Source organism: Nematostella vectensis, chromosome 14 (assembly GCF_932526225.1).
Source record: "Nematostella vectensis chromosome 14, jaNemVect1.1, whole genome shotgun sequence".
NCBI classification, from domain to species: domain Eukaryota; kingdom Metazoa; phylum Cnidaria; class Anthozoa; order Actiniaria; family Edwardsiidae; genus Nematostella; species Nematostella vectensis.
This window is the reverse complement of record NC_064047.1, coordinates 10006375-10025242: the sequence shown is the minus strand read 5'-3', so window position 1 is coordinate 10025242 and position 18868 is coordinate 10006375. Positions and strand designations below refer to the sequence as shown.

The 18868-nt window shown below is 38.8% G+C and overlaps 1 protein-coding gene across 3 annotated transcripts in view; it reads left to right on the top strand.

Annotated features, from left to right (window-relative positions):
* Window positions 1-1854: 1854 nt before the first annotated feature.
* The window catches only part of LOC5510315, a 43829-nt gene continuing 26815 nt past the window's right edge, over window positions 1855-18868 (top strand). For 2 of the 3 annotated variants that reach the window (XM_032379454.2, XM_032379452.2), the window contains exons 1-7: window positions 10635-11054; window positions 14328-14538; window positions 15077-15179; window positions 15738-15825; window positions 16498-16543; window positions 17012-17087; window positions 17923-18025. In XM_032379454.2, coding sequence (XP_032235345.1) covers window positions 10854-11054; window positions 14328-14538; window positions 15077-15179; window positions 15738-15825; window positions 16498-16543; window positions 17012-17087; window positions 17923-18025 — 828 coding nt within the window. In that variant the 5' untranslated portion in view covers window positions 10635-10853. Of the gene's footprint in view, window positions 2047-7819; window positions 7875-10634; window positions 11055-14327; window positions 14539-15076; window positions 15180-15737; window positions 15826-16497; window positions 16544-17011; window positions 17088-17922; window positions 18026-18868 lie in introns of those variants that run through there. The other variant, XM_032379453.2, reaches the window with a different exon arrangement.

Sequence of the window (18868 nt, the reverse complement as noted above, 5' to 3'; positions counted from 1 at the left end):
AGATAAATTCACTCAATTTGAAGTGCCCAAAAGCTGTTTCTTCAGTATAAAGTATCCAATCAGATCAAAGTGTGGCGTTTCCTCTTGTCCAAGAGAAAAATATTGATGTTGTCCAAGTGAGTTTCCTTTATTTCTTTTGAATATCTTAACATTAAACAAGCAATTTGCCCAGTATCGATACAAACAATATGCAGTTCCGATTGGACTAATTGTGTCCAAATTGATTCAAGTTTGACAGAAAAAAACACCTAACGAGAATCGACACCTGGAGAGACAAGGCAAGCTTTCTAAACATCAAAACAGAGAAGGCAAAACTGTATGAAGAGCGTCAAAAGCAAGACCGTTAGCAGGTGGTGTGCTCCAATATAAACATGTAACTTAAAAATAAACTATTTAACGAAACTCCTCCTGTATAAAAAACAAAGTGGAGTGTAAAACAATTTTTTTTTTGGATGTGGTTTTTCTTTTCTTGCATCAGGGATAACGGGAATTCGAAATGAGGAATATGGGAATAAAAATGTCGCACAAGGCATCAGGTGCGTTAAGGAAAAAACATACGGAATAACGGGATATTGAGGAACTTCGGAAGATGCCTAAAAGTGTTATAAAGTAGTAGAAACACTTCTACAAGAATAGAATTAGTTTTAATTTCTCCGCAAACTTATATGACACCCCGAGTGTAAATTGCTGCATCTGCGGTTGGTTTTCTGAAATTCTAATCAGTCGGTTTTACAGTAGTGTCTCGAACAGAATCGCTATCCTGCTGACGCATGCTTTAATTATGCGTTTTATCGTTTTTATTTCCAAAGAATAAGAAATAATTACCAAGCAGCTATTGCTTTTGGATATCCCCTTTGATGTTTAAGATAATTTAAAAATAAGGCAGCAGTTATTAAGCTTCGCCCCAAAATAAGCTGTCGTTTTTCTCATGTTTTGCGTCGGCAGTTCCACGCGAAGCGTCATTATCAGATTGAGCGGGCCTTCTAGCTCTCCTCTCATCGTGAGATTGATCCAGTACATTCATGGATCTCTTATCTAAGCTCCCTGTAGGCAAAGATGAATTGCTTCGCCCGCAAGCGGTTTTGCAGCTGTCTGGAGCCCAACCTCGTTCCCATTGGCTAATAGTCAAAATGGTATACTTAATATTACCCCATAAGGCAGTTAGAAAAGGGCTGGTATCAAACTCGTTCCCAGGGCTATGTGCCTTCTAAAAACTTACCCTGAAGACTACCGGGACAAAATTTGTTTCAGCCGCAGCCGTCTTGAAATTATGAGGAAGCAACGTCGACACAGGTCACCAAGGCTTAGTTTTAAAGGGTCAGTATGAAGGGATTTAATACCTCAAAAATTGTAAAAAATTCTCTATATAACTGACTGAAGCCTATATTGCGCGATATTTTTTTTAAAAAAAAGCTAGGGAACATTCCCAACCTCGTCCCCAGGGTCTTATATTTAAAATTACCCAGAAGACCCTGGGGGCGAGGTTGCAAACATTCCATCACATCGACATCACAACTCCATCTAATCTCCTCAGATCCAAAACTATTTTTTACAAGTACAAATATTTACATCATATTGACTAGCTCTAGAATTAAACTTACAGATAGATACCTATAAGAAAACGCATTTTTCTGTTAGACGTGTTCTGTTCTGTTTTCTGTTAGACGTGTAACAGCTATGTAAAATCAAAACCACACGTGTAATTTCTATTTGAACATCATTTTGATGCCCTTGTAATTACGTTATCGGGTTTTTTTATTTATGCATACCATGGAAGAGCTTGTTTGCCAAGGATATATAGCCAATTCATTCCCTCATTGTTTTGATTTAATTGCTTTTTGTAGTTTGTCTTTTTCGAGGGTGTCTGTTTGAATAGACACGTTCGTGTCGCTTGGATCTTACAATCGAGCGACCAAGATTGCTCAAATGTTTGACGTGTCGAAAAGAAACAGTCTAAAAAAGGCCAATAATCGCTTGGGATTTGTGATAGAGGAGGACTTTTAAAAATAGACATTTGAAAGGTCAACCCTTGTTCCAAGGCTAAAGGTAAGATGCTATAACCAATAGGCTTAGAACTTGTCTGTCTTCTTGCTTTAGATGTTCTTTGTGTGTCGTTTATTTCTGGTACTGAATGTAGATCGATATTTTGCTAGACTTTTGAACCATTTGATAACATTTTCCTTAGTATAATACAACCCAACCTTTCCAGCTTTTCAGATAAGATTATAATATTATTGTGCGATCTATGACAGAAATGTCCTGCTGATATTGTATACACAATTACATATTCCTTGTTTCGGGGCTTTGACCGTTGAGCAGGCAAAATATTCCCTTTATTCTCTGCCTTTTCTTTTTTTCTTGCTTTCTAAATAACCATAATCCTGTTCTAAATGGCTTTATACCAGCCAGCCATGTGTTCAATTCAATACAATATACCATAAAGAATATAAGTAGCAGAGGAGTTATTGGCATTTAAAGCTATTATCCCGTGTAAAACAAGTATTTTTTTTAAAGAGATGCTTTGCGAGCTATGAAACACGTGGCAAAGGAGATGATACACGGGTTAAATTGCCGCTATGTGGTCAAACATAATTCCAATGTTTTCCTAAACATAAAAAATGTAAAACGACAAAAACAGCTGCAAAATGGAGTTTCGAACGATGGCAGTGGCTTCCTTTATTTTTCTATTGTTTTCATAATTTATCTCCAGTCTTTAGTCAAAACACGTTCTTTAGTCAAAATAGTTCTTTAAAACAAAAGAACCGTAACAATGAAGCTTTGTATTTGTTGGTCTCATCGAATATCTTCTCTGAATTTTGCTTTTCAAACCCCCAAGCTAAATATTTACCGTAACAAAAAAAATAAAAAATAGTTATAAAAATAGACTAAAGTACTTGGGAACCGTTTATTAGACTATATTTTTATACAGTCGCTTGAAGCCCAGGGAAGTTCGTTGAAGTCCCTTTTTTCTGTCTTAGAGGGGAGGAGAGGGGATGTATTAAACGTAATACATTTCACGTCTGTTTACTGCTGTTGCCGTCGCCGTTGCTTTCTAATCAATGACCCCAAGGAAAGATTAGTCGCATCTGTTTTGGATTATACACTCATAATAGTTAGATTGCCTCATTATAACTCGCTGTTTAGCATCCAACAAGACTTATCAAAGGAAAATTAAACCAGCATTTTTCATCGTTTAAAATGAAGTCAAAGCCGATCAAACTTAATGGCCAGGGGCCGAGATTAGCTGCACGCTTAAGCTATACCTTTGATACCCGTCTATTCAACTACATATTACTTGGAAGGAGAAGACAAATTCACATAGATTCAATAACCTCATTCTTTCATCCGCTTAAGGGGTGAATTCTGGTAATCGATGCGATTAAAAGGCTGACATTTATCGACTCATTAATGGCTGACTAAACTATATTTTTCATATAAGAATGTCTATAATTTTCACAGGAAAATTGAGTACCACTTCGAGCTAGGGCGAGCTACCTAAGAAAAAATAGTCCGCTAAATGGGTAAACGAACCCTCCCGCTCAAAATCCTGGCTACGGGCCTGTGTCAATAATTTATATATTCTAATCAAGAAGCCACCTTTCCTTTAAAGGTGATGTTACAAGCGTCGTTTGCAACATCGTTTTTTCGCGCAACAAATAACGCCACCATTTTTGGGGTACATGTTACACGGATCGTTTTGCAACATCGTTTGCAACAAAATTCTAGAGCCCAGGATCCGCGCGCCCACATTTTTGTAAACAAAGATGGCGTCGATTCAAGAGTGGGATCTTAATCGACAACGATTTGTTTGAATGTCCGACTTCATTTTCTTCCTTTCCCTTATCATGGAGGCTCTGAAACTCCTCCACACAGATAGTATCTCCTGCTCCGAAACTTGAAGTCAAACTCTTCAATAACAGCATGCATTGCGCGCGTTTTTGTCGCCTTCGGGATACCTGAAGAATGTCAGTAGAGCGAGTTTGAAGCCCGCTACTCCATCGGCTAACTTCGAACACACATCTGCTTCGAGGCCCGATAAAACTCACAAAAATCGACGAGCCGCCAATCCAGCGCCAAAACAACGTACCTTAGCTTTCAATTGAACCGAGTCTCACCGATCTGCGAATTTCACTCATATTTCTTTTTTCACTTTTAACCGTCTACTGTCGAATTAACCATCTGTGGCGACAGATCGTGTGTACTTTCTGACCGAGGGGCTCTAGGAACGAGGCACTGCTCGTGAGTGTCACTCGACAGTAGACACTCACTCGGCACGGCCGTTGTCGCGCCGACGACTGAATTTCCGCTGGATTGGCGGCTCGTCGATTTTTGCGAGTTTGATTGGGCCTCGAGCGGGCGCTCCCAAAGGTCACTACTGCTGTAAGGGAACGCCCGCAAAGTTCGCTGGATCCTCGAACATGCCCTTACAAATCAGCCTATGAATATATTTTTATCTTACAGTGTAAGAAAGGGCTGATTCTTATTTGAATATTTTTTTTGCCTCTCTCTGTCATGAACGTCGAAGCCATTCCTGTGTTAATTTCGGCGTGATATCTCAGAAAGTCACGTAATTTCTTCGCGTGTGTCGCCCATTGAAATACCCTCTTAAAGGGGCAGTGTCATGGTAAGAGCTTTGAAATAGCTCTCCGGCCCGGAAACAATGAATCTCAGTCAAATTCTTATATTGACTTATGAGCCTCTGGTAAATGTGGGGGACTTTAATTCATAGGAAATGACCAGAAAATGTCAATAAACAGAGTTTTCAATACAATATTGAATATTATTTTAACATGGCATCGACAGCTTAAAGTTCAACTGTTTGTAGATAGTTAAAAGCCTATAATAAACACTGATTCCGGACATGCGCAGTACCATGACGGTGCGAGTCATCGTCAGCAACACCTCATTGTTTTCTTTTAATTTCTTGAAGATAAATGGTGTGAGAAATAACAATCTGAAACAATGTTTTATACGTGAACTCCCATAAACTTAATCGCGAGATAACAGAATAGCTTTCCCAAATTAGCCGATGGAAATGAATGCTTTCTCGAAGACTGCGTGGCTTCTGTGAAGCTGGTACTTTAGTTTTATTTTGACTATTGAAATATTTTATCATTTAAAAAAAATCATAATATTCTTATCTCATGCTTTAGTGATAGAATAGTACCGATTTTACTGTAGATTTTCACAGTTACAGTAGATCTTAGTTCGACACTGAAATGCAAACCTCACTTTTGCATTTATTTTTGCGACAGTGAAATATTTGTGTCACAAGTCGTATCCCAAGTTTTAAACATAAGATGTCTATTTATCATTGTTATCCTTTTTATATCATTTCCTCATACCCCCCTCCCTCCTTTAATGATTAAGCTCCACACCTGATGATATTGAACATTTATTGCCTCCTCGTATCTGTCAAAATATACTAAGCGCTCGTTCATCATTTATCCCGATAGTGTTAAAGCCATTGTTCTTTTGTCCCTTTTTTGCACTTTCCACGTAAAACAAGACGAGGAAACGTTGAATTCTCCAACATGTATCAATTATAACTACAGACAAAGCCTTTTTCATTCTCAAAGCAATAGGATTTGTATCTTTATGATACTTTAATTCTCTAACATCTGTTTTAGTTGGTTATATGTAAACGCCTATCACTTGAGTATTGCGATTACCCTACCCTAACCCCAATCCCTCCCTCCCTCTTATCGCTAAGCCGTCTTGTTTAAGTGTGTCTCGTTCATGCCGAGATTCTCACGAGCCAAAACAGCCATTCAAAACACAAGGGCTCACCCGTGATCGTTATCTTGAGCACGAGTTCCACGGAGAAATAATTATGGTGGAAGTAGCGCCTGTAGCCGCTCTGTGTAACAACAAAGCTTAGATCATGTACTCGCTTAATGAAGAATTGAAAAAATGAAATTTGCTCCAAGTTGCCCTCAAAAGAAGGGGGTTGGGGCACCAATCAGTGAGAGAACAAGGAGGGGCAGCTTTAGTAGATATTTTACGGTAATTTTCTTTCCTTTTTAAATAAATAGCTAACACAATTGTCTTTAACATATATAGATATCCAAGCTCTCGAAGTCGAGTAAGAAGTATGTTGTTAAAACACGAGTTGTTGATAATACACCTATTACATAGTCTAAGAGACTGCTTGCTTATTTGGATTCGGATAGTACAATTTCTCCGTAAGATGATTTATCTTGACAAGTCTGTTACCGGGTTCTGAGCTATATATGTTGACTCTGACGTAGTATTACCTTTATAATTTTAATTCGTTAAAAATGACTGTCTAAAAACGTTTTATATTTTATGAACAAAATTTAATCGAAATAAATTGCAAAAGCTTTTCTGAATTAGAGAAACAATATTTGATGTCTGACGGGGAGATGGGCTGCTTGTTTTTTTTCTCGGAAAGTCGCCTTATCCTATTCGCCCTATTTGCTCTTTCGAATCAATGGTGTGTCCCCAGCAGATGGAAATTGATGATTTCGCACAATAATTGATATTATGCTTCGATTACAAAATGGCGACTGACAAAGAGCCATCTTAAATCTAAACAAACCCGCCCGCACGCTTTGACGTCAGACGCCTCATGGGAGCTCATCGCTGCGAAGAGCTGCACTTGAAATGTTTAGATTCTATGAGAACTTCTACTTAAAGTACTTATGGTGTATGACATGCGATAAGACATCAAATGCTTTGATGACCGGGTAGACCTAGTAACTAGTAAGGAACCTTACGGTGAACGACGGCCGAAACAATGAACTCAATGAACCAGACGTGAAATGCACTATGAAATGGACTCTGATATATTTCAGCCGTTTCTTCAAATCCATACGTGGAGAACTTAAAAATTCCTTTGTTGACACGCGGCTTCTATAGACTGCGGTTTATATTTGGACATTTTAGTGGGAAGCCTTAATTAACGCAGGCTTTAGTACTTCTATCGGAACACACAGTCGCCAAATGCTCGTGCGTTGGTACTTCTATCGGTACACACACTCGTCATTTGTTCGTGCGTTCGTACCTCCGTCGGCACGCACAGTCGCCAAATGCTCGTGTGTTCGTACTTCTATCGGTGGACACATTTGCCAAATGCTCGTGTGTTCCTACTATTATTGGTACACAAACTCGCCAAATGCTCGTGCGTTCGTACTTTTATCGGTGCACACACTCGCCAAATGCTCGTGTGTTCGTACTTCTATCGGTGGACACACTCGCCAAATGCTCGTTTATTCGTATTACTATTGGTACACACACTCGCCAAATGCTCGTGCGTTCGTACTTTTATCGGTACACACACTCGCCAAATGCTCGTGCGTTCGTACTTTTATCTGTACACACACTCGCCAAATGCTCGTGTATTCTTGTGTGTTATGGTTTGTTCCTTCTTTTGTCAGTGCGCACACTCATCAATTGCAATCGAATTTCCGTCGGTACCCCAGTCGCCATCTGCTCGTTTGTTCGTACTCCTATCGTCGTGCGCACACTCGCCTGGTGGGGGAGGGACGTGCGGAGGCCGGGAGGGGATGGGGGGGGGGGGGGGGGGGGGTTGCACAACATCTATATATGAGCGCACACTATCTGATCTAAGCGAGATATGAGCGCACTCCTAGCTTGCTCTGTCAAATCCTTATTCATAACATACCATACCATTGTCACAGATAATACTGACACTTTTTGCTTTATTCCTATCCCCCTGCACCAATACCTTTTCTATTTATGTAGTTGTTGTGAACCATATTTCATTTTTGTAAACGATAAATATCACCAGGTGCATTTTTATTGACGCGATTTAATTGAATTTTTCGTTTTATAGGTTGAAAACACTAAAGTGACTTGGGCAGATTTTTTTTATTACTGCGATTATGAAGGTAAGCCAATTCAGACGGTGTTGCATCATTCGTATTATTATCATTTACCTCTTTTTTACCCAAGATTGTTCTCGCGCGACCTCCTAGCGTTCAAATCCTTGTCGGTTGGAAATATTAAGGCCGCATTGTCACCAGTTTACATCCGGAGGTCCGACGGAAACCTCAACCGTTAAAAGACAAAAGAATCTATATTCGAATCCGAAATATTTAACAGGCCATCCGCTCTAAATTAGCAGTCACATCCTCAAAGAAACTTCCAATAGACACACTGCTTTCTATATTGTGAAATATTTTTCCTGTTTTCCGTTAAAAATCATCGGAGATTCTTACGTAATCGACCGGAAGTAAACTGGTGACAATGCGGATTTAAGTGTAGGAGACAGTTTTGATTGTTTGGTTTTAGTTTATAACCAGCAGCGTAAGCCAGGATTTTATAACGGAGTTGGCCCAAAAGGCACTTTCAAGACATTTTCTCCTGTATTTTAGATAATGTAACATACATTTACTGTATTTTTGGCTGCTAGAAGGGGGCCCGGGCCCCCTGGGCCACCTACTTGGCCACGCCCCTGAACTCTGGGTAACAAGCGGTCAGAGAGCAGGTCTCCTCAGCGTAGATCCTTCATTTATGGTTCACTTACTATAGTAATGGTTTTAGGGTATAAGGTACACCATGGTAAACCATATATGAATGACCTACTAGGATTCAGATCCATTTAGGAGCCTTCTTGTACAAGCTCAATGTATCGAGCTTTTATATTACATAGCAAGGGCTTTTAAAAATAAGGCATTTTTGGAGGGTCCGGTATCCATCAAATCGCGCACCCGGACTTCGCGATACCAGACCGCGTGCCCTTTGATGGAAATAATGAATCGATTTATAAATGAACCTTTGAAAGAAAAAGTCGACAACAACGCATGTTACAGTATAAACTAGCTGTAACATGTCATTGTAACTCATTTATAACCTGAAGAAGGCAGGTATTGGCCCGCCGAAATATCGTTCTAAAAAACATAAATCTGCGTTGTTGTCGACTTTTTCTTTTAAAGGTTTTATTAATTAATCAACTGTCGACGCAGACCACAAGGTCCGACGCACACCAGCAGATAGAGGCTGTCCGGTGGTTTTCTCCTACGTTTTTATAAATAAACATCGGAAACTGACTTTTTACTCTATAGTTTATTGATTTTCACATTAAACAGCATTAAAAAAAATAATCAGGTTACCTAAAAGTCGTCTTCAAACTCCCTCACGTGTTTCGACAATTTCCCGACAATTTAATGTTTGCATTTGGTATTGAAGATAAAGCAGCAACAGATCACGCCTGAATAAAGAGCATAATGTGTCAAATTTAAGAGAAGACAAAATTGCCGATCAAAACTCAGATAAAATATTGATTGGAAGTGTATTTCTGAAGAATTAGAAGCGTTGTGGATCTACAAAATTGAGTTTTATTTAATGATCGTGGCGACCAAACACTTCACGAACATCGATGAAAGTTAGAAGCGGCGTAAAAAATATGTTATTTACAAGCTAAGTATTGTTAAATACCGTGACCTTCGGCATCACAGCTAACGATGCTACGCTCACTCTTTAATTGGTTGAATAGTGGGCCGTAAATCCTCTTACTCCTACGCCCGCCTGATCAACGCAGCACTTTGCGATGAAAAATTCCTTCAGAGCGCTATGATAAATATCTGATTGACCTAGTTAGCTTGGATCTGAGGATCGCACGAGAACTTTGTGGAGCTTTGGATTTCTCCATCGTTTTAATGGCCCAGGGTTCGCTTTTTTGAACCCATAACAGAGGCGTAGCCAGGATTTTTGAAAGGAGGAGGCCCAAAAGGCCATTTCACAGCATTATCCCCTGTATTTTAGATAATGTCTCATACATTTACTGTTTTTATTTGGCTGAAAGAAGGGAGGGGGGGTCTGGGCCACCCCTGGCTATGGCCCTGCATAAATCATTGTAAAAATATTATCGGGTCCATCTTTGCTCTGGCGCTCGCACTCGGAGCATGTATGACGCGAGCATATCGATTTTTGTTCGAGTTACCGCAAGGTTCGCGTTTTTACCCTTGTTTAACTTTTGTAACGAATCTTTTTTTGCAGCCAACACCCATTTTAGATACTGCGTAGTCTCTTGATCGAATTGTTATCAGTCCTCTACGCAACTTTGATAACATTGGAAAAAATGAACCGAAGCTTTTGGGAAAGAGTTGAATTTTTGCCCTTGTGACTTTTGCCTGCTTTGTCACCAATCAAACCCTCCCAAACTCCTGTAAAACCAAGAGAGACAATTGTGCGTAGCTTCAGAGCAAAGATTGACCGGCTTTGGCTAGCTCGTATTGAGAAATTAATGCTGCCGTTAATTGAAATATCAAATCAATAGCATTTTATACAATTATTTTAAGACTTGGTGAGTTGATTGCAAGGTGACTGGGGGTTAAGGGTTAAAGGGAAAAACATCAGCGTTTTTTTAAAAACCAAAACGGCAAAGGTTTTTATTTACGGATTACATTGCGGTTTCGTCAGCGGATTAATTTGACGTTTACGCATTCGCAAATCACCTTTCCTTCTTCTAAACCGCTAACGATAAATGCTTGAGATTTTTATTAGGTAACCAGATATGCTAGCGGAGGTGTAATGTGCACACCAATGCAAATTCTAATAGAGTTGAACCGGGACCCCTTGTATAGTTGTCGGCGAAGGCGCCTAGACCAATCAGAGCGCGCTATTTTTACACATTCTTTACGCTTCGTGTCCTCTCCAGTGTCAAATAACAAAATTGCACTCACTCGGTCAATACAATTTACCATCGAATGTTAACTGTACTACATAATTGAGCCCATAATACGTAAATAAGGGCTTAAAGGAAGGGAGTTTGTGAAGCGCTTGGGTTTTTGTTCCACCATGGGTTGCAGAATGTGTGCAGTGACCAAACATTGTTGCGCTCCATAGTTGGGGACGGGAGCTTCAAGATGGCGACTACTAGCGTTAAACCAAGCACACAGAAAGCCCGCAAGGGCTCTGTCACGGGGAGTTTACCTGGTTTGCTAACAAGAACTGGCTCAATGGCTGACCAGACACTTCTTGGAGTGCTGAATATTCTAAGACTCGACGAGAATGCTGGAAATACATTCCTTGTTCGCGGAATTCTGCCCGATGGAAACCCACGACTCGTAAGTCAAGGATAGTTTGTACTGGGTATATGTTGACAACATAGCTTAGATGCTCAACTAGAACGGCCCAATTTACATGCATTACGGTTCTGTCGGGAATATACTTGTTCTTAGTGTCTGTAAAATTGTATACGGGTACCTAAGTAAACCGGAGAAGGACAGAATCCTTAAATTATGATGGCACAATTGATAGTAAAAGTGTACAGACGGATTAGAAATCGCACAAATTCATACATGTAGAGTTATTTGGTTGCTTCATTGGCAGATTAAGATATTCTTGTAATTATCAATAATTGGTATAGAGCGCCGGGAAATTGTTCTGCACACATAGCTAATTCATGGAGATGGTCATTATTTTCTATAGCACTTCAGTTAACTAATGATTTGGCTATTATATCATGGAATTGTTCTATTGGTCCGACATTCGCCGAACTGCCATAGAATCCAAAACGTTTTCTCGTTTGCATTGCTCTAAAAATTAATCTGAGAATCTCTGGCTAAGTCATACAACCATAAGATAATTCAAGCCTATGTTATTTATTTAAATATCGGATACATAGAGAGGGCTTGTTCACCAGGCGTTGTTAACTATGTTTATACTAGAGAAAAAGTTAAATATTATGCGCTGCGAAATGTGCTAAATTGTCGAATGACCTCCATACAACGGTTTCAATATTTTCTTCCAAAATATATCACAACCCTGAAAAAACCTGTAATCTTCCCTATGCATTAAATCTCTTTCAAAGTGGCAAATCGCTAGTACAGTATGCTAAATTAATTCCAGTACATATCGATATTTGCGGCGCTTTTCTTCGCGTTTTGATTCAAAACATCGTAAATTACATCTGCATGTTTTCTAAACTATGTTGTTTCTGGTAATTTGATTGTTCGAGCACGGTGCAGTATGCTGTTGTAATAGCTTCGCTTTTTAAGAGCTCCTTAAAGCTTAACTTAGAGGATGCGTTTTGGCCAACAAGCCACGGAGAGACAGATTTGCTCTCACAGTCCATTCGTGCAACAAGTCAATGGAATGTAAGAGATTAGGCCTTCTCCATTCACAGTCTAAACGCACATGACAGTTCGAGGCTTTTATAGAATTATTGCCGGGAAATATTCTTGTTGCAAACGTCCTGTAAAATAAATATCGGTATTTATATATCGTTCACTCATGCATCAATACAGTCAATCTAAGTTTACATTCATGAACTAGTGAAGCGAGAGAATTCCATTTACAACGTCTGGTATGTCATCAAAACGAAGCCCGATTTGTTGATTTAAAATCATTTGTAGATTTCTGTGAAACATACATCAGCGCGGTCATCCCGTTCGAGAAAACGATCATGTGCTCGAATTAAAAAAAAAAAATTTAATGCGTGCATAAAATCGGAGTTTTATTTTACACCATTTAAAGTGTAATCATTTTAATTTCATGGTTTTGAATAAGAATTTCAAAACCATTGTTTTTGTGCTGATGATGGAAAAAATATTTTACGGCGTTAAAAAATCTTATTAAAAAACTTGACCGAGCTCAATATTGCTTTATTGTTGAACACTTGTATTAGCTGTGAAAAATCGACTTGTTTATGGCTAAACAAGAACTCATACTGTTATCTTTAAAGTCTGAAGAGAAAAAGATAATCGCGAGTGAAAAATATTTAAGCGATTTTTACTTAGATAATCGTACACTCTAATCGTAGGCTAGCGCTTTGGGCATTTTTGCTCCAAAAATCTGAACCTAGATGGACGATAAGTTTATTTGGGACCTATTGAATTTGTTTTGCAGTATAAAAATTAAACTTTATATTATCTTTACTCAACCAGTTGGCATTATAAAGGACAATTTAGTCAATGCTTGTTATATAAGTTTCAGCCAACGTACACATCTTTTCCAGCTTCTGTTGCATATGCTCTGAACTGTGCACCACCTTTAAGACGTACGTGTTGTTAAAGGCTCCATGATCCCTCTCAATCTCTTCTCCCCTCCCCCCCTCCTCTGATACCCCAATTTTTTTCTTAAAAACATTATATCAGAAAATTTTGGTTGAGCTATTCTAAATGAAACTCTTTTATAAAGAGTCGCAAATCTTTATAAAAGGCTTCTGTTCTGCTGACCATCAGTCTATGTATCTTATAAACTTGTTCTAGCACATTACTTCAACAAAGTCTCCTTAAAAAGCTTCTAGATCATGAAATATAAAGTATGTGCTTGTCAAAAAGCTCTCCCCCACCTCCCTCCCTCCCTAAAAAAACTTAGGAATTGTAGAAGAATTGTTAAGTAGAATCGTTAACTTAATTCTCATTCTTATTTCTAATCTTTTGTATTATGGGAAAGAATTGAAAAGCACATCCCTCTGCACATAAAAAGTTGAAAGGTGATGAGACGAAGATGGAGTGGATGATTTACGAATTGCCTTAAGCTCCATATGATGATTTGTTCTGTACCCATAGAGGGGTAATCGTCCTTTAGGGTTACGACCCTAAGATTAATCAATGACCGCCCACTCTGCCTTTTCCCCAATCCATAAGATAAAGCAAAAACTTATGTAATTCAACACTAACCTGTAGGCCTCTATCCCATTTTTACGCATGTTTATGTCACTTTTTTATGCGCCTTATAAAAGGCAATTCATCCTATACTTGAAAGATGTTTTAATCAAATTCACATAGCATTTGAAACTGAAGCTTTTATCTATTGTTACACAGAATAGTTTTTACCCTCTATAAGTCTATTTGCATTTATTTATTTTTTATTGTCCATCAGTTATTCTTTTAATGTAGTGTCTTTGTCTTTTCCCTTCCCTTTTTCTGCATGATCCCCAGTTTTATAGCAAAAGTGGAAAGAAAGAAAAAATCCAAAAATGGGTCCTTATTATTACTATCGCCAAATCATGTTGAGTGTAATCATGTTTCAAAAATCCTCTGAATGTCTTGAATTGTTTAAAAAAAATAGATAATGTTTCTGTTGTATATTACTTGCTAATCATAATGTTAATCGTGATATTTGACCACACTACTGTGTTCATAATCATCATTAGTGCGGGAGTGGTCATTGGGCTCTGGGCCTATGCCCCCCTCTCCTGTTTCCTCTCTCTCTAAATTTATAAGAAAATGACCAGTAGGGCGTGGCTGTGCCCCAAATTTTCTTATTGTTTCTGTATCTTATATCATCATTACCATTATTGTTGTTGTCATCACATTTGTTATCATTATTTCAGTGAACTATCTAATTAAGGGTAATTAAGGGATTCCATCCTGTTTGTGCTTTTATTTCAGTTGAGTGCAGAGAGAGGGATGACGATAAGAGACCTTGTTCAGGGAATCGCCAAGGAGTTCAACCTTGACAACAACTATCAAGTCCGAGAGCTACCCTCCAAGAATATTTTGAATTTAGACGCCAACGCACTTGGAATTGAAAACTCAGAAATTGCAATAGAGGATGTTGATAGAAGGATGTCAAACTTCGAGCTGGATAATGTCCATTCAAGTAAGTTTTTGAAAACTTGTTTGGCCACTGAGAGCCTTTTGAAAAATATGCTTTGCATCTGACAACATTATTCTGACATTGTTATTTTGGCTTATTTTGTTTGGTTTATCTTGTTCTTTGAAAAACATGAGAGGTAGAGCATAGGAATAGCGCTTTAGGAGAAAAAAATACATACATGCTTTATTTGAAACTAACAAGACATTAGACATCATGCTGGTGTTAAATTATCCTATAATTAATTATTAATTTTAATTATTATAATTATTAATACTAATAAAATTAATAACTATAAATATTTATTAATAACTAATCATTAATTAAATTAGGCTGTAGGCATTTCCTTGCACATGACACTGTATTCCCAATTACTCTAAAAAAAATAGCAACAACAGAAAAATGAGAAGAATATATTTAGTTGAAAATTATGCATGTAAGTAAAGGAAATGCAAACTGAATTATTTGTTGATTGCATACCTTCTATCAACACTTTTTATTTTAACTTATTTACTAGCACAAAATTCTCTTTCTTTCTCTGCAGTAAAAGACCCTCGTTTACGCTGTGTGAAGGAGCTACTTTTTAAGGAGGAGGCTTTCGCCAGTGACCTTAAGTGCTTGTTTGAAGTCTATGCAGAACCACTAAAGTAAATCATTTTTGAATGCTGCAATCTGTAATTTACGACTTGTGGTATTTACCTGTGTGGTTTGTGATGTGTGATATTCACCTTGTGTTGTGTGATATATGATATTAATATTAAGTTGTGTTATGTTTGATATTCACTTGTGTCTTGTGTTGTGTGACACTCATTTGTTTTGTGTGTGATACTCACCAGCGTTGTATGACGTGGGATGTTTACCTGTGTGTTGTGCGTGGCATATGATGATATATGATCACATCTTTACCTTTGTTGTGCGTGACGCGTGACATCTTTGCTATTGTTTTGCTTGACGCGTGACATTTTTGTCTTTGTATTGCGTGACGCGTGACATCTTTGCCTTTGTTTTGTGTACTTCGTCACATCTTTCCGTTGTTGTTCGTGAAGCGTTACAACTTTGCCTTTGTTCTGCGTGAATACGTGACATCCTTTCCTTTGTTGTGCTCGAATTTTATTACTTATCGACGTCCGAGGTTTCCATAGCTGCATGGCACGTGACATCTTTGTTGTGCGTGACGCGTGACATCTTTGCCACCATCTCTGCAGGAAATGGGGGATGACTCGTGCCGAGTACCAAACCGTGTTTGAACCCCTTGAGACCATCTGTACCCACAACGCAAAGCTCTTTCGAATGGTGAGTGATCTAACCTTTTTTGCCTGTGCATTCAACCTGTACGTCCCTCTATTCGCCATTACGTTGCGTGTAGGAGCGGGTCGAGTTGATAAAACAGTGTAATAGGAAATTTATGTTACACAATTTGACATGGCTTCGTAAACATGTTGATGTGATACTGAATGAAAGCTATAAAATGGTAGGTTATTGCAATTTTGCTCCCGGAATGTACACCTATTTCACAAAAGGTTGTCAGTGCAAATGGCGAATGGCAAGTGGTAAATGGCTAATGTGTAATTATTATTCGTTAAATTAAAGGTTTTAAATAAAGTCCCGCAATGTCAAAGCCAAGCATTGGTAACCTTTAATTAATATTTGTTTTGATTTATCCATATTCTTCGAGACGCATGGTTACTGTCGGTCGTAGAACTGCCATTTGCCAATCGCCATTTGCAGACAACCTTTATCGAAATAGGTGTATTCGTTAGTTAGATCACAACATTAACATTGGCATTGTTCGACGCCATGTTGAACTGAGCCCCTATGTAAAATCTTCCCACACAATTCGCAGCACAACGTAAGAATGGCGAATAAAAAACTTAACGTTCTATCTTCCATATTTTCGTGAACTGTGGCGTATATTTCTTATAAAAAGGCGTAAAGTAACTGAATGAATTTGATTGACTGTGTTAGCTGGAGGACGCCGTCAGAGTCTGGAATACTGCAACAACGCCCATCGGTGAGTCTCCAGCTCTTAAAGCCGCGTTGTGACCAGTTTACCTCCGAAGGGCCGACGGAAACCTCAACCGTCAAGAGACAAAAGAATCCTATTAGAATCCGCGCTATTTAACGGGCCATCCTCTTTAAATTATCAGACACATCCTCAAAAAAACTTCCAATAGACACACTCCTTTTGAAATTTTGAAATATGTTTTGCGTTTTCCGTTAAAAAGCATCGGAAGTAAACTGGCGACAATGTGGCTTTACAGCGTCTTCCACTAGTTAGTTAAAAACATATGGCGTATCTAGAACCTGACAAGTGATCGTATCTCTACACTCCTATTGCTACAAACACGTGACTTTGTACAAACGCACTCAATAAGACTGTAGGCTTTTGTCATTAAAAAAATGACACGTGACACATACTCGTATCTTTGTATCAATTTGAGCGTTGATACGACACGTGACTGTTCATTTGTGGTTTCAGGTGGAATGTTTGTCGAACTTGAGATTCTGTGGGCAACATATAGTGATTACTTCGTCGCCTACCACAACACCAGGGCGTAAGTGCTGTATTAGTTGAGCTAACTGTTTAACTTTTAAACGATTACTCTTTCTCTTAGCCTTACTTAGAGATTGCTACCTTATTACACTTTATTTTCGCGACGTCAAAATTTCGCGATTTTGAGATGGCTATATTTCGCGACACTTTATTTTCGCGATTTTCATTTTTTCGTTAAAACCAGATCGCTTTATTTTCGCGATTTCGCGATTTTGGGATAATAAAATAAAAGCAAAACAAGTAGAAATAAAATGTGCTGTAATCATCTAAACTGAAACAATTTGTAACAAAAAGATTCGTGGGCTAAATTTAGTTTCATAAAAATCTATAAATACAAATCCAATTCAACCCCTTACCGTACTATATGTACATTAGATGACTAGACAAGGTGTTTCCATTAAGCTTATTAAACGGCCCCCCAAAATTACCCCAAAGGCTTCTTGTGTATTCACTTAATTTTCGCGACACTAAACTTCGCGAGAGTTTATTTTCGCGAATCTTTTAAAATCGCAAAATTCGCGGCTACGAATCGCTTGAGGCCAGTTTTTCGCCATAAAATCACCGGGTAAACGCCTGCGTTGCAGGCTGTTCGCTTACTCGACGATCACTTGTCCTTTGATTCACTCCGATGACGTATTCCGTCATTAGTTTAATACTTTCGATCCCCTCTACAGGTTACCGTGATGCATTTGGTTACAGCGCAATTCTTATAACTCTTTTCAATCCTGAAAAGCTGGAATACCATTAATTACAACATAAGCTCTTAAGAAAACCACCAAATTACCGAATATTCGCTTTGAAGTATGTGTTTGACTAGTTCGGTACTCGCCTTGTAGGTTTCTACGTCACAAGCGCGAGCACGACTTCGAGTTCCAGGTTTTCGTAAACCTGCAGCGAGGGTCGCGTTACCCGCACATGGAGATGCTGCTGCTAAGACCGGTAAGTAAATTTTCCTAACTTTAAAAACATGTTCCTTACAGCTTAGAGAGAATTCACTGCTAGATCAGCTAATGCTTCACAACCTGATGAGATATTTTGGCTTGGGGGGGGGGGGGGGGGGGGCTCCTTACCGTCCTGTCAAATGTCAAATGGTCCTTCCCGCCGCACCCGATCTCCCATCACGCATCACGTGTTCATATCCTGTCGGTAACACCTCTTTATTAGCACATGAAGTGACAATTAGATCCGGCATTTGATCACAGAGCACCTGCCATATATATGAACTCTCACCAGAAAATTAACACCCTCGCATTCTCTGCAGAATTCTCACTCGGAAATGAAAAGATCGTGGCTTTTTCAGAGATTCAGACTACCTGTGGAAGGAGATAAAGGGACTTGAGACTGTTTACCCACAGGAAGCCCGCGTTAAAAAACTTTTTTGTTTTTCCATTCACTTTTTTCTAGCGGTACCCTGTGTACGAGAGTCTCAACCCTCACTTCAAATAAACGTTGTCGTCGCTTCGTAGCCTGCGTTTGTCCGGTTTCAAGGATGCGATGCTATAGAATGTTGTGTATATAAAAGTTATAAAGGAAAAAAATCCAAAATCGTTTCGGGCTTTTATTTCATTGTGAAAATTTACGCATTCGTGAATGTAAAATCACGAAAAATTAGCACCCTCGCATTCTCTGCAGGATTCTCACTCGGAAATAAAAAGATAGGGGCTTTTCCAGCATTTTTGAGATTCCGACTACCTTTGGAAGTAGATAAATAGACTTGAGCCCGTTTACCCACAGAAAGCCCGCATTAAAAAAAAAACTTTTACGAGAGGCTCCAATCCTCCT